Source organism: Vidua chalybeata, chromosome 9, assembly GCF_026979565.1.
Source record: "Vidua chalybeata isolate OUT-0048 chromosome 9, bVidCha1 merged haplotype, whole genome shotgun sequence".
NCBI lineage: Eukaryota > Metazoa > Chordata > Aves > Passeriformes > Viduidae > Vidua > Vidua chalybeata.
Genome location: NC_071538.1, coordinates 14,504,926 through 14,519,635, shown reverse-complemented (window position 1 = coordinate 14,519,635; position 14,710 = coordinate 14,504,926). Strand labels below are relative to the sequence as shown.

Here is a 14,710-nt window from a genome sequence, read left to right as displayed (position 1 = left end):
TTTTTACTTCGTGCGCCGTTCTGCTGTTACCGAGATCTAATTTGTAGATTTTAAAGGTGGGGCTACTGAAGTTTATGAACCTTATGTAGGACTTTAGACATCCTATGTAGCTCAGGAAGAGCAGTTTGTTCTGACCTGTGCTTTTGACAACATTAGAATTATTGTTTGTCGGATTCTTTTGTAGCAGACTGGGATTTTTAAAGGTTGCATGATCATCTTACTCCAGGGAGAAGTGCATTTAAGCAGAACCATTCTCATGCTGTTCATCCCAAAGACAGCAAGGAAGGAGACGCAAGCCCTGGGGGAGGGAGAGTTTTGTCATAGGGCTTTTTGTTTGTGTTTCTCAGGAAAAGCCTTCAGTAGAAGACTTGTTGCCTCAAGAGGTGTATAGTATAAAGAGAGGTATATGTAGATCAGTATGCCCCAAAACTACATTACAGGAGAACACTTCTGCTAGGGGTCAAAGGAATCTGTGGTGTCATGTTCCCCCATGGTAGAGGAATTTTGCATGCAAGGCAGGGGAATACATGTTGAAATGAACACCAGCATTGTTGTAAGGACCAGAACTTATATTTCCTTGAGTAAAAATTATGAAACTTGCAACTTGTTTTAATCTTAGGTTGTCAAGTTCTTCCAGTACCTATTTACTTCTAGTTTAGGTTAGTAGGAACAGAGACGGGAATAGAGGCTGCTGTATGCTCTCTACTTAGCTGTCCTGGGAGCAGTCCAGCTTTTCTTCCCCATCCCACCATGAGTTATGAACCCCAAAGAGCCATTTTGTGCATCTCAACGTTCTGCCCCTGCTTTACCCCATGCAGAGAGAAGGTTCGTGCATGACTGAGGATGACTCGGTGGACATCGAGAACGAGAACGGCAACCGCTTTGAAGAGTACGAGTGGTGCGGGCAGAAGAGGATACGGGCCACTACTCTCCTGGAGGGAGGATTTCGAGGTGCGCCAGTGTTTTGGGGGCACTTGTAAATCATTCTGTTGTGGAAGTTGATCATTACCTATCTTTAAAGGGAGGGACAGGGGGATTTCACTTCCACAGAAGGCAGAATCATCAGCCTTTGCCAGAATGTAAAGTAATTTCAGTTTTTTGTCCCTCTTGAATGATGAGAGTCAAAATTTGTGCAAATCTTGAAGAAAGCATGCGGTTATTTCTTTCTCAAGGAATGTGGCTGAAGAGGGAATGGGTAGATCATATGGGGAAAATAACGTTTTATATCTCACACATAGTAAGAAATACATGGAAATATGTGAAGAGAGGGAAATAGAAATGAAATTGTAAAAATTCCCAGCCTGGAGTGACGAAAGCTGGTGTATCAGCCTCTGGTGATGTATTGGAGGTGACAGCTAAGTCGCTTTAGCACCTGCATAAAATATTAAAGGGCCAGTTGTGCATTTATCACTCCATCCCTTTTAAGGTTGATAAATGAGAATCCAGGAACCTGCTCTGCACCTCCAGCACTGCAAGCCCTTAGGGCTCTCAGACAAACACATTTTATTTTTCCTCCTTCTTTTGCTCCTTCCCCAGTGATGGGGAAATCAGTTACCAAGGAGAGAGTGAGTTATGGTAAAATTTGACCTCTTGTGAGCTTTATTGGTGAATGTAATTTTAGCTAGAAACCTGGCCCCTTTCTTACATTCAGCCCTTTGGCCTCAAAGAGGAGGATTTACTAAACTGTTCATTGGCATGAACCTCAGGCGCTCACGAGAGTTTCTCACAAGCAATCCACGTAGCGCATGCTTAATGAGAGGAGGAATGCTGGCTCCCTTCGTTCAATAAAGAGGATGGGATGTGATCTCTTCTTATATCAGCTTGGATTTTAATTTAAAATATCTCAAGGGGAAAGGCTACTGCATAAGGAAGTTGGACTTAAAAGCTAGCCGTGTGCTCAGCTAAAACCAGGCACTCCTGATCTGCTCTTGCTTTCCTCTGAAATTAAATTGTAGCTGGGTTATAGCAGAGCAGATGATAAGGAGCAGCTTCTTTGGGCTTTAAAGGACCCCCAGCGAAGCTCACGCTATTACATGCTGTGTCAGTAACCTAACTTTTTTTGTGACTTCATGGAGAGTTGTGTCTGTGCATGATTCCACGTAGAGGCCTGATGAGACCACGCGGGATCTTAGACTATGTTCATGTAGCACAGACACTACAGTCTGTACTGCGGAAGCATGGGATGTCTGTGTGCCTCTGTTGTTGTCATCACTGCTAGTCCTGGTTAGTAAAAGCTGTTCAGTTAATTTCTTCCCTGTTTTTTGTGAATGAGTGGTTTCTTCCTTCACCCCCACCAAACACCTGCATTTGAGGAGAGCACGCATTTCCACTTCCTTTGGTGTGGACATGGTGCTATCTTCACCTGGTAAATGTTCCCAGTTGCTTTGGAGTTAACTCACTGAAGTGTGATCTGAATCTTCCACATTACCTTGGTCATATGGAGATCCTCTTTCAAATGCGGCTTCAGGTAGACAAAATTTTTGTAATTGATGTAGTTAGGCTGGGTAAATATAAAGTACTTGCTCTTTGTTGCATTTTCTTTGTTATTTTAAGGAATTCTCAAATGTGTTACTTGTTACTATGTCGATCACCTGCTTTCCTCCACCAGAAGTTAGACAGGTTTTGGCATCAGTTAGGGCTGTAACCTCTGCCAGGTGGGTACACACACATGAACAGATACTTGTTCATACTTAGGGTGTTGCTTCCATCAGGAAGTATGGGGTCTGTCTCTTCTTTCCTTTTGGAGACCTTCATTACACTTTCAGGAATTACATGGACATCCAGGAAAAGATTGGAAGTTCAGGAGGAAAGCTGAATACATGTAGTTCTAAAACCCTCCATAATCACCCTGCTGACAAGGCTTTTGGGTTAGACTTCTTCCCTTGGTGGTGCTGCATGAAAGATATCTGTAGATCAGCTCACAAGCACAGGAATTTCCCTGTATTATTTGTAGTGAGAAACATCCTCCCTGTGCAGCGTTTTGTGGCAAAACTACAGCTGAAGAAGGGACTCCTGGTACCTGAGCAGCTGGCAGGTCTCTAGCACCTGGCCTTCCTCCTCTGGAGCACACCTCTGCTGGCAGCTAGATTCAACAGCTGCCATGCTTCTCTAGAGAAGTGTCCTCTTCCATAAGCAGGGGAATTTTTTTTCTAACAATTTCCTACCTAGTATCTTGGGATAATCGGACAATATGTACAGGGTACCTACCTACTCTGTGCAAGAAGTTGTAAAATTTGGAAAGCCAAAGCAAAGTTGGAGTGATCTCCTACAGCTGGCTGATTGCATTTATTTTTAATTAGGTTACACTTTTTCATGCTCTCTTTTGTGGCTCTCCTATTGTCTCTGACTGCTGCATTCATGGGTCTCCATCATTCAGGACTGCTGTGTGCACTCTCAGGTAACCTTAAGGTGACTGTCTTTCTTCTTTTGCTGCCAGTGTTGGCTCTTGCCAGACAGAATTCTTAATTTACAGCCCTGAAGCACAGCACAACGTTTTGTAGATGCTTTCTAATGCTTAAAACTGCTTTGTCTGGAGTTGGCAAGGCCCTCGTTAACCCCTGTCACCTGAGGCTTTGCATTTGGCTCTGTTCCCTTTGCTGAGATGTAGCAGTGATGTGGAAATCAAATGTCTTTTATAATGCCAGACAGCCTTTACCAGGCTACAGGGATGTCACCAGTGTCTAAAGAGATGACATGGGGAAATACATAAAACCGGAGGGGAAAATAGATGGCCATGTGTCTCATTAATTTTGGTTTTAATGGTGTGTTGCTTTGAGGAGATGTCACAGCTGGGTGAAGGGGGAGCAGGACACTGTGGCCAGTGTGCGTTGCACATAAGTCCATTGGGCAGCATTACAGCAGTGTCTTGAACTTAACACAGATCCTGGCTTTTTTTTATCATTTTTGGTTAGGGGACAAGGTTCATATCACTCTCCACATGAGGAAAATTCTTTGCCAATTATATAGAAAATCCTGACAGATTCTCAGTTGGACTAAGGTTGAGAGATCTTAGGGTTTTTCTTCCTAAAAACAGAAACATCAGGGAAATGAACAGCCCTGTTTGGATTTTCTGGAAGATGGTCTAAAACGTAGAAGCAAACACAGGCTGAAACTCTAACTTGTAAAGTTCCTAGGATGACACTTTCCTGCTTCCAGAGCACTTGCAGGGAAAACTTGCTCTTCTGACCTGAGGAGCTGTCTTAGAAGCTGGAAATTATTTGTCTTCTCTGTTGGTGTTACAGCTGCAAGCCCCCAGTCAGGTCTAGTGCAGCAGAGCCAAAGCACGCCTACTTGGCTGCCACAGCATGGCATACCTGAGGCAACAGGTGAAAAGAGCAGGCTGTGGCAGCCTGCAAGTAGGAATATGACCTGGGAAGTGCAGGGATCTGTGCGTTGTCTCTGAAGCTCTTAAGTTTGGTGAAGGATTTCAGTCAGGAAATAATCAGTACTTCTAACTGTCCTCCTGGCTTCATTTGCTATCATTCAATTTGCTTTCCAAAACTGGAAAGATGTAAGGTGTAAATAAGATTATTGGCAATTATATAGGGCTTGGAACCACTTTGTTTCAGCAGAGGTCCTGCTTGAAGCAGGGGTTTGTAGGAGAGTTTGTGGTTCTGTTTGGGGGTAGGTGCAGAATAACACCAGCATGAAATACCAAACTCCGTTTAAATCAAGCTTGTACTTCAAAGTGTAAGACTGTACAGATAAAATAATCAGATATTCTCCTGCCTCAGTACAGTGTCACAAGACTAAAATTTCTCTTGAAATACCTGAACATTCAGTAACTATCTCTCCCCATGTCTCTGAATCACCTCTTTCTGAAGCTCTTTGTTGCACAGGATTATTTCATGCCACCTTTAATGAGTTTAGGATGCCAACAAGGCTTCGCAAGTGAAAGCGTCAAGTGGCTTCGTCTCTGATGTGGGGTTTGTTGGGGTTTTTTTAATGCTCAACATATTTGTAGCAATTCTTCTATTCCAGTCCAGAATGGATGCACGTTACCCTCAGTGTTTACACTGTAAGGTTATCCCTTTAAAGAATTCCTGAGGGAAGTTCAAAAGGTTTTTTTTTTCTTTGAAAGATTCAGTGTCTCTTTTTGTGTGTATGTTTCTTACTTGAAAGAAGGGAAGGGAGGGGGGGAAGTGGAAAAAAAGTGCTTTATCTGAAAAGAATCACATCAGCTTCACACTGATAGAAGCTGCTGTCATCTCTTAAACGGCTTAGCACAGTCAAAAGGCAAGAGGACTTAAAACAGTGTCTTACACAGGGATCGATGGGTGGAACACATAACTCGTAACTGCAAAAAAAAACGCAGCTCGGGGGGAGAGATAACGGTAATGATTGCATTGAGGGAAGCTTGAGGGAGGCTTGTTCTTTGTAACACAGCTTCAAAGGTGTCTGGACTGGTGCCTAAGCAAACTGTCCTGTGAAGTTGCTGCCTCTGTAGGTCTAGGGAAGGCGGGGTGGTGGGGGATGCTTGCACCCTTCTGTTTCTTAACAGATGGGACAAAGATTAGTAAATGCCAGGTTCGCGGTTCCCTTCTGCTGCCTCAGATTTGAGGAGAGGATTTTGTCACTCGGTCTCTTTCCGTCCGTTCCGGGAGGCAGCTTGCCCAGGAGAGGGGCTGGAGGAGAGCAGGGCTGGGGCGGTTGGGGAGCTGGGTGTTGGGCAGGATGTCAGTTTATCGATCGCACCTCAGTCAGGAGAGCTGCGGGCGCAGTGCTCTGAGCACGAGCGGCAGCGTGCTTAATGTGATTGAAAGGCAGTTAAAATGGCGGTGACCTTTTCAGGGGGAATTAGATTGCCTGCCAAGAGTGGTTAGAGGGAGTGATAACGCCAGCTTGAGGAAGCTGTCCAGTCTGCTTCAAAGGGAGAGAGACAGGGAAAGCAAGCTGGCAGCAAGTACCATTTAAAGCACGAACCGCACGGTCTGATAGAACAGAGATTGCTGTCCTCTTTAGATATGAAAGAATCGAAGAATTGTAGCTAAGTTCTCTCCACCCGCCCTGGCCTCCTCTTTTCTCCTCCAGCTCCCCCACCAAAAAGCCTTCCTCTAGGTGCAGTAGCAAGCTAGTCACCACTGTTCTTCTCAGTTTCTTTTGCTTCAGCAGATCGGTTGCATCAAAAATAACACAGAAGAGAGAAAGACTTTAAAAATGTTAAAATGGCAAGCAGGGCATTTTCAGGGAAGGATACTTTCTAAGAAAGATCAACATGACAAGGATTTGCCTGATAGATTGTGATACTCTTGAAGAAGGAGAAACACACAGGGGTTACTTAACTCTGAAATTTCTCTTTATTTTTCTGGTATTTCTTTTTATTTCTCCATGCCACCCTACTTCCAAGCTAGCAAAGGGCTTGGCTCTGTTTGCTAATGTCTTACCAAGGGAAAAGAACAGCACAACTAAGTGTATGCATAGAGGGACTTGGTAAAACCTTTATAAGCTGTAACAAACTACAGTTATCCTTGGGTGTCCATTTGCATTGGATGTCATGTCACATACAATTAGGGCAGCTGCCTGGAAAGTAGGATTGTATTAAAATGCTTAAAAGTTTCTAGCAAATGGCTGAAGTCCTCCCACTGCCAGCTTTCTATCAACACAGCATCAAGATATGCTTCAGTTTGAGCAGCAAGTGTTGTAGTCCAGCCTTCATCCAGTGTGGGTTAGTTGTCCCAGAAAGAGCATTGGGGCAGTAGCTGTATGCTCCTCAAGTTTGTTTTCCTTCTAAATCCATGCATCATTAGAATCATTCTTTCATGTGTGAGGTCCTGGCCTCAGAATCTAAATAGATACTTTTTAGTTCTCCTACCTCAACAACAGGTTTTTGTGATTACAGTGACTTCTTGGGTCTGGTAACTGCCTGGCAGAAAGATCCAAATAGAGAGGGAAAACTCATTTGTGCTTCTCTGTGCAATTTCATGAAAATGGAACTCTACAACGAAACTCTTAAAATCTGTGTTTAACACGTATGTGGAAACTGAAGCATGGAGTAGCATCTTCTCTAACATTAAAAAGATAGTAGCAGAGCTGGTGACAAACCTTTAAAGTGTTGCTCTAGAATCTCACCTGTAGCCAGCTATGCCCTCTTTTTCTGATAAAATATAATGAGACATACAGGAAAGCTTCAAGAGGCAAGGAGCCTTCCTTTTTTTTTTCATGTCAGGAGATTCAGGTTGCATTTAAGGTTATACTGGTAAGAGGGTATACACTGATCTGTTCACATGCAGCAAAAGCTTTTGAGCTGAACAGTAAATGTGTGACTTCTCTTAAGAGACTGTGTGGGAAATGGAAGATGTCACTGGCATATTTAGGCCTTTTGGAAGACTGGTCTAGTAACTAGAATCATCATTGCTGCTGCTGTGTAGATGAGCCAGAATTCATTCCTTTTACCCTGGCAAGCTAAAGCAAACTTAAGCTTGGATGCAAGAGCAGTCTGTGTTAAGAGTGCAAGGATTCTTTGCTGAAATTCTTAATCTTCCTCCCATTTAGCAGGAGCTCAATTCAGTGCATTTCTCTGCCACATTTCCAATGTCAGCATCTCTCTCTAACGTGAATGTGTCTGTACATCTGAGCATCTTTCCCAGCCTCTCAGCCCTTGAATTTTAGTCTTCCTATGTTTGGGTTGCTACCTTCTGCTGGTCACTTCTTCGTGCTGTAAGCTTCCAAGTGGGCAAGATGTATAAATTCCATGCTTCTCAAGTGCTTACTCTGTGCCTTATGCTCCTTACAGAGGGCTGCTGAGCCCCAGAGCACTCGGTGTCCCTTACCTCAGGCCTTGTGTAAAAGTGATAATCCTGGTAATCCCTCCATTGCAGAAGCACAATAATTTGGACGGGTCTGATGGAGTAGCCCAGCCACTTTTTAACGTTTGCACCTCTCTCCTTTGAGAGCGAGTACTTGCCCATAAGGTAATAGTTGACCTAAAAATGCTAACAAAGTCTGTTTGCATAGTGTTAGATAAAGTAATCACATGGGCTTTCTCTGTAGTTTGTGTCTTCATATAGAATTTGAAGGATTCTGTGGTTAATAAATATCTCTTAAGTATTGTCCTGTATATTAATAAGTTGCCTCTAGTGAGACAGAAAAACAGATTAGAATAGTATGTGATTTAAGAAGAAAAAACTTCTTACCTTATGTACAAAAGCCAGCATGACCTGCCATGTAACTGATGTCCAATGTCATGTGTGTTTGAAGGTCATATAATTCTTCAAGGAACACCATTTTGTTCATTTTGGAACACAAAGTAATCAATGGGACTTAGCAATGTAAAAATCATTTTAATTGGAAAAAAAGAAATTGGTGAGGATAGCCATTAAAATTTCTCACTGCTGACTGTACATTTGTGTTAACTTGAATGCATACAAAAATATAAGAATATAATTTGTATCCTCAGTCTGCTAGAATGCATTAGCTGAAAGAAGCACAATCAAGTAAACCTTGGCGGTTGCTTTATGTAACACTGACAGCCACTCTAACCACTTCTGCAGGAAGAAGTGGAATTCTTTCCCTTTTACAGTATTACATATCCTAGTTGGGGGATGAAAATGGACGTCTATCAACCCCTTCCTAGAGAAAGGAAGGGGAGAAAAAGAACAGAAAATACAATTGTAACGCCATGAAAATTAGCAGGGGGAGGGAGTAAAGGAGCAGGTAGAGCACCTGAAACTACTCATTTTTTGAAGTGGACTGGGTTTCAGTTGACAGTTCCTTTAAACTTCACGTTTTGTTGATCTCGGACATTAGCTGCTCTGCAGTCCAGTTTTCTACTGGTCTGTTAGCTGTAGTTTTGAAAATCCCAGGCTTTAAGATAGTAATCTGATACATTTTTAATTTTTTCCCTCAAGGGTCTGCAGTTTTGCTAGAACTGCAACCTACTTCTTGGACACTCAGGTCAAACTTGAGCTTTAAGCACACAATGGTTGATTGACATGATTTTAATAGCATTTTAGAATACAGTTGTTAAGTCGGGGGCAGTGAGATGTTCCTAAAGGAAGAAGGGAGCACAGGTCTCAATGGCTCTAAACAGCTCCTGTCTCCGTGTGTCGTCTCCTACACGCGGCGGTGAAATGCATTATCGAGTAGTGCCCGGAAAGTGGCTAACTGCGTTTGACACACGCCAACTCCCTGCCTCCACACTGGATAATTGCATTGTCAACTGTTCAGCAAAGTGGCAGGTGACACTGCAGCCGGATTGATTGTCCTACTGTGGAGGCTCCCAAGACTGTCAGCCACCCAATCGATAGAGTTTACACAAGACACTGTGACTGCATCTGTAACTAATTTCAGTTTGAACCTCGCAAGATGTGGCTGGCCCTGTTTCCTGGCCTCTCTTCTTTGCTTGCGTCTTCTTCCTGGACGAGGAAGTTGTTTTTCCATGAAAGCCCGGTTTTATTTCTTGTTTTGGAGCTGGAAGTGAAGAAATCAATGGTATGTTTTGTGGTTTCAGAGTTGAGGGCATTACAGCACATGGCTAACTAGCAGCTCCAGTTTTGCAATCAATAGACTGATCAATTGATTAAATTAGCACTGATTTTTCTTTCTTCTTTCCAGCCTAGAAAAGAATTCGTTTGAGAGGAAAAGCACATGTGTTTGGCCTATGAAATTTAGCCCTTGGTTTTTCCAGTCCTTGGTTGCCTTTCCCCGATGAATACAATCTCTGTGCTCATCATTGTTTAAAGCAAACTGCATTGAGCCCCGCCACTGGCGGCAGCCTGCTGTAAGCCAGGGTGTCACATTCAGCTGTTCACCAGCCTTGCAGCTTCATGCTCGGCTGCCTTAGAAAAGTCATCCTCCAAGCTCTGCTGTGCTGCTTTATTATTGGCAAAGTTGCGACATTCCTGTGATCCCTGTCAGTGGTGCTTATTGATCCAGTGATGTGAATCTGCTTAGTGATTCAAGATTACTTTAATTCTCCCCCTTCCTTTTTTGTTTGTTTCCACCCTCTCCCCAGGGGAACAAAACCTTTCAGATCCACCTTTCCCTAACTGTGGAAAACGAGCTGTAGCTGCAAAGACCATAGCTGTTGCTGCTGCTTTTGTACTTCAGCTCCGGGTTTTGAAGAACAGCCTTTGAGATAGACATGAGGCTGTTCTCACCTTCCTGTATCACATCAGCACGAGGCTCTAGGAGGCAGCCATGAATTGTTAAACCAGATCAGACCTTTGGTCTGGTCCAAGTGTGTATTTCCCTCTGCAGCCATAATCTGTACCTGATGGGTTACAGGAGGCATAAAAGACGTCTCTGGAATACTCCACAATGCTGCAAGGGGTGGGGAAGCCTCTTCCTAAGCCTTGCAGCAGCTGGCTCTCACTCTGTACAGCAGTGCTTGCCTGCCCTTTGTTCAGCATGCTGCTGCAAAATTATGGTAATGGTCGTAAAATTATATGGCCCCTTTCTTTAAAGGCAGCTGTTTCTGTGATCTGTTAGCAAAAATCCCTGTAAGCATCCACACTGGTAAGCAGTCAGGTGTCTGACAGCCCATTTGTGCCCCTGTGGGAGCTAATAGACAGCATCAGATGGATGCATCTGCTGTTTCAGGTGTGTGCTGTAACAGCACAGTTGGGTGTCAGTTTTCCAGGTAAATCACCATTTAGCTTTAAATGGATCTGGCTCCAGAGAAATAAAACTCTTGTTTTGTAAGCAGCTTTTCTTGGCTTCTAAATGTCATTTTTTTTCTGTAGCAGGCTGGGAACATCACCAGAACTATTCTATCCCTGTTGGTGCTAAGAGAAAGTGGGGAACAATTTCACTGGGCTAGGGAGGCATTATGGATCTGTAGAAAGACCTGTGTTCAACATGGCCTCATCTTTGCTTTTCTCTTATTTTCAAGAATTTTTAGTGGCTTTCTCTGTCTTCCCAGATGTCTCTTACAACAAAATGGTGTCCATGCCACCTTGTCCTCTTAGTAGTAGTTTGGGATACTTCAGCAGATGATGAAATAAACCCAGTTTAGAGCCATTCTTGGAAGTATGTGAGGCCTGGCCGTGAGTCTGCATAAACTACTTTTATTGTCTTCGTTGTTTTTACTCTGCAAGAAGCCAACGAGTGCCATTTCGATAAGAAAATAGAGTGAACATGCTGGAAAGGGAGGTTGTACAGAAAGGGGTCACTGCAAGGAGTGTAATTAGCAAAGGCTGCAGTTCTGGAGATTTACGCGGGAGGCCTTTCTTCCTTCCTGAGTACATGTATACTACCTGCAAACACAATGAATGACTCTTCCCAGCCAAAATAGGCCCCAGTAGAGCTGTATGCCTCTAAGATGGATTTGAATTTAGACCCATTTATGGAATTTACACAAAATTTGGGATTTCTAGAATATTTCCAGTATAGATTTTTCACACACACACACACACACACACACACACACACACACACTCTCCCATTCCTTGAGGGCCAGACTGGAGAAATGTTGGTCATCCAGATGAGTTTGATCCTGTGCATGAGCAGTATCTAGTAGCTGCATTCACAACAGTGGTGCAAATAATAATACTGACATTTTAATTTTCTTCCTTGGCTTCCTTTGGAGTGATAATGAAATATAAACATACAATTAAATATATAGAGAACAGTTGTCACTAAAACCGATCTGCCTAGACAGGAGTTGAGGAGCAGAGGTGGGGCCCAGTAGGTCTGTGTTTTTGTACCTGTGCTTGTGAAATTAGGCTGGGGTTGTTTGGGTCTGCGTTGGTTCTGGTTATGTTACCATTCTGCCCCCAAGACTGCCAGTCTGCATGTGAGCTCGTGCCTGTGCAGGAGCAGTGCTGTCAGCACCTGAAGCAGCATCTGTTGTCACTTGGACCATCTGCTACTGAGTGTGATGGAGAAAAGGAGGTACTTGAATGTAAAGTCCTTTTATCTGTTCTGTGAATCTGCTTATATATCATGTTAATAACTCTTGATCTTAACCTGGGCCACCATTCACTGGAGAGTTGATCAGGTGACCACTCATCAGGAGGACTGCATAAAGGAAGTGAGATTTGAGAAGCAGTGCAGAGGTCAGAGAGGATGCTTAGACATAGGGGACGACTTAAGAGAAAGAAAAGTGCTTTTATTTTATTTGCTTCCCCTAAGAAGGGGAAGGAAAGGATTTCTGGTGAGATTTATCTACAGACATTATTAATAGGTACATGGAAAGAATGGAAAGTGTTTTTACCTTCAAGTTCAGCTGATTCCTGTAGCCTGCCAGTGCTTGAAGCTGGCAGCAGTTAGGAGGCGATTTTTTCCTGCTTTTCTGACCTCTAAGTCAGTATTTCAGAAACATTGTTGCTTGTGTAGAGTACCTAAATTTTTCAGAAAGTAACAAGAATTGGTGCTCAGGCAGACTGCTCCGAGACCAGCCCAAGCAAAGAAAGCTGTGTACACAGTGCTAGGTAAGTGATGTTGATAGGTACATTCTGATTGATGGGCGAGTTTGTCTCCCAAACTGTCACAGGGTTTATAGAGGTGCCACTCAATACCAGTGCTGGAATTGCTTGTCAGAGCACCTGGCTACAAGAGCAATGGGGATTGGAGACAGAGCTGTAACTTTGTTTTTTCTCTGCTTAATGGCCCCAGCATCTGACCTGCCTGTTCACTCCTGTTTGTCTGGTCCTTAAGGAGGCAGCTGGGATTAAGACTGTCAGAGAACTGTGCTGCTTTAGCATCAGGAGGCTAATTGTATTGGGGCTGGCAGCATATGACAAGGGGTTGCCTCCTACCAAATGCACAGCAAGAGCAAAAAATTCTCAACAAGGGACAAGAAAGATATAGGAGAGTCTGCACTGGGTTTGTTCTATTTTTATCTAAAAGCAGTGTTTTCAAATTCACACGTGGAATTACATTTCTCAGGCCTTGGGTGACTCCTAAGAGTCAGAGCTGCTCCCGTGAATAACAGATCACATCTCTTATGAATTCCTAGGTCAAACTCCCAAGTTAACATTCAGTTGTGGGATTTCACTTTGTTAACACGTGGGAATAAAGTTCTGGTCCCGAGCATTGACCTCTGGATAACACACTGGCTTTAGAGGTCTCTCCTCTAGGCAGTATTGCTGATGGCTGTGAATTATTGTGTGACCTTCAGAAGCAGAGCCTTGCTGGAGGAGCCCTTCCCTGTTCTCAGTGCACACTATTGAATTGCAAATCACCCAGGTGGAGTTGGTAGGGGGTCTTCTGGAAGCTCTTGGCCTCTGCACTCCATTTCACATTTTCCTTTCTCCTGGATGGCAGTGTACACCACCAACAGGAGCTGGAAGTTGTGAACCCTCTTTACATTTGGGCTGAGTTAGTGAGAAGCAGGTGTGATCCTTTTGGACCTTCCTTGCATTTAGTGGTCTTCTTAATCCATTTATAACAGCGCTTGTCCAGAAATCTGGTTTGAATGAGCCTGAGATGAATGAATAATGTCAAGCAGTTCAGACGTCAAATATTTGAACAGCTGCGTGGGTGTTTTCACTGGCTTTGTGCATGGAAGCAACCCCAGGAAGTTAGACAAGGAGGGTCAGGTTGAAATTGTGGCACCAAACCTGATCCCACTGGAGCAGGCCTCAAAATCCATCCCTGCTGCAGAATGAAAAGGTATTATAGGATGCTGGTTGCAAGCCGTTCGTTCCCCAGGTGATGCTGGGCCAAGCTTTACATCCCATTTTTTAGTATTTTGTTGTGTGCAGGAGCAGTACTGGGATTTATGAATCTTTTGATTTGCATCAGAAACATGTTTTGTGGCTTTTGTTTTTCCTTTTTATTTAAAGCAGCTTCTGAAGTCCTAAAATTGATAGCACAGCTTATATTCAGAATATTTTTTGGATTCATGGAGGTTACTTTGTTTAGCATACAGTTTCTAAATCATTGGTTTTTACCATGTTGCAAAGGGCTGCACTTGGTCACATAAAAAAAATTCCATATTAAGTGAAAAACTGAGAGTTGGATTACCTGATTGCGCCTTCCTTTAGGTGTCAGTCTGGGAGTTCTTGTTTGATCAGAAAAGAAAATTTACCTTTCCCCTGTCCCTCGTTTTAACCTATGAACTTCTCTGCAGTGCACTCTCTGACTGAAAGGCTCTCTCAGATCATCCCAGTGTGTATTTGCCATGATAACACATACTATCCAAACTGTCCCCTTGTACACTCCCTGTTTAGGAAGTATAGTAGTCTGCTTGCAGTGCACCTAGGCAATAGAGCTAGATTCAGCCAAAGCTCTGGAATATTTTCCTTCCAGACTTAAAAGGGATTTTCTTAAATACAAAGGTCTTGAGAGCAAGGACACAAGGATTCTGAAGACAAGATGCCTTAATATTTGTAAACTGCATTGCAGTAAGCAGATCTTCTCGTCTTAAGCTCTAGCCATAAACCACCATTTGGCTTGAGTCACTTGGAAACAAAATTGATGGAAAGGTGCATGTCTGCTGTGTGCTTGGCATCCTTACAGAGACAGTAACAAGGGGGATGGTCCCACTTATGTTCACTCATTTGGCCACCTTCCCCCCAACCAAGGCACTTGCTCCGAGTATTCATTGTCTGGCTAATGTTCAGATCACCCCCCTGGGACTGGCCAAGTCACAGCTCCAGCTTTGCATGATTTGTGTCTCCCACAGCTACAAGAAAAATGAAGACCTGTGTGTCCAAAGTTTATGGCCTTTGAGAAGTGATGGGCTAAAGTAATGCCAGGTGCAGGGGATGGTGTTACTGCAGGTTAAATGCCATGCCTATAAATTACCACGCCATCGCCCACTCTT

The 14,710-nt window shown here is 43.5% G+C and overlaps 1 protein-coding gene across 5 annotated transcripts in view; it reads left to right on the top strand.

Annotated features, from left to right (window-relative positions):
• The window catches only part of RNF220 (ring finger protein 220), a 213,973-nt gene that overhangs the window by 166,114 nt on the left and 33,149 nt on the right, over nt 1-14,710 (top strand). For all 5 annotated transcript variants that reach the window (XM_053949884.1, XM_053949885.1, XM_053949886.1 and 2 more), the window contains one exon: nt 819-951. In XM_053949884.1, the coding sequence (XP_053805859.1) occupies nt 819-951 (133 nt within the window). The remainder of the gene's footprint in view (nt 1-818; nt 952-14,710) is intronic.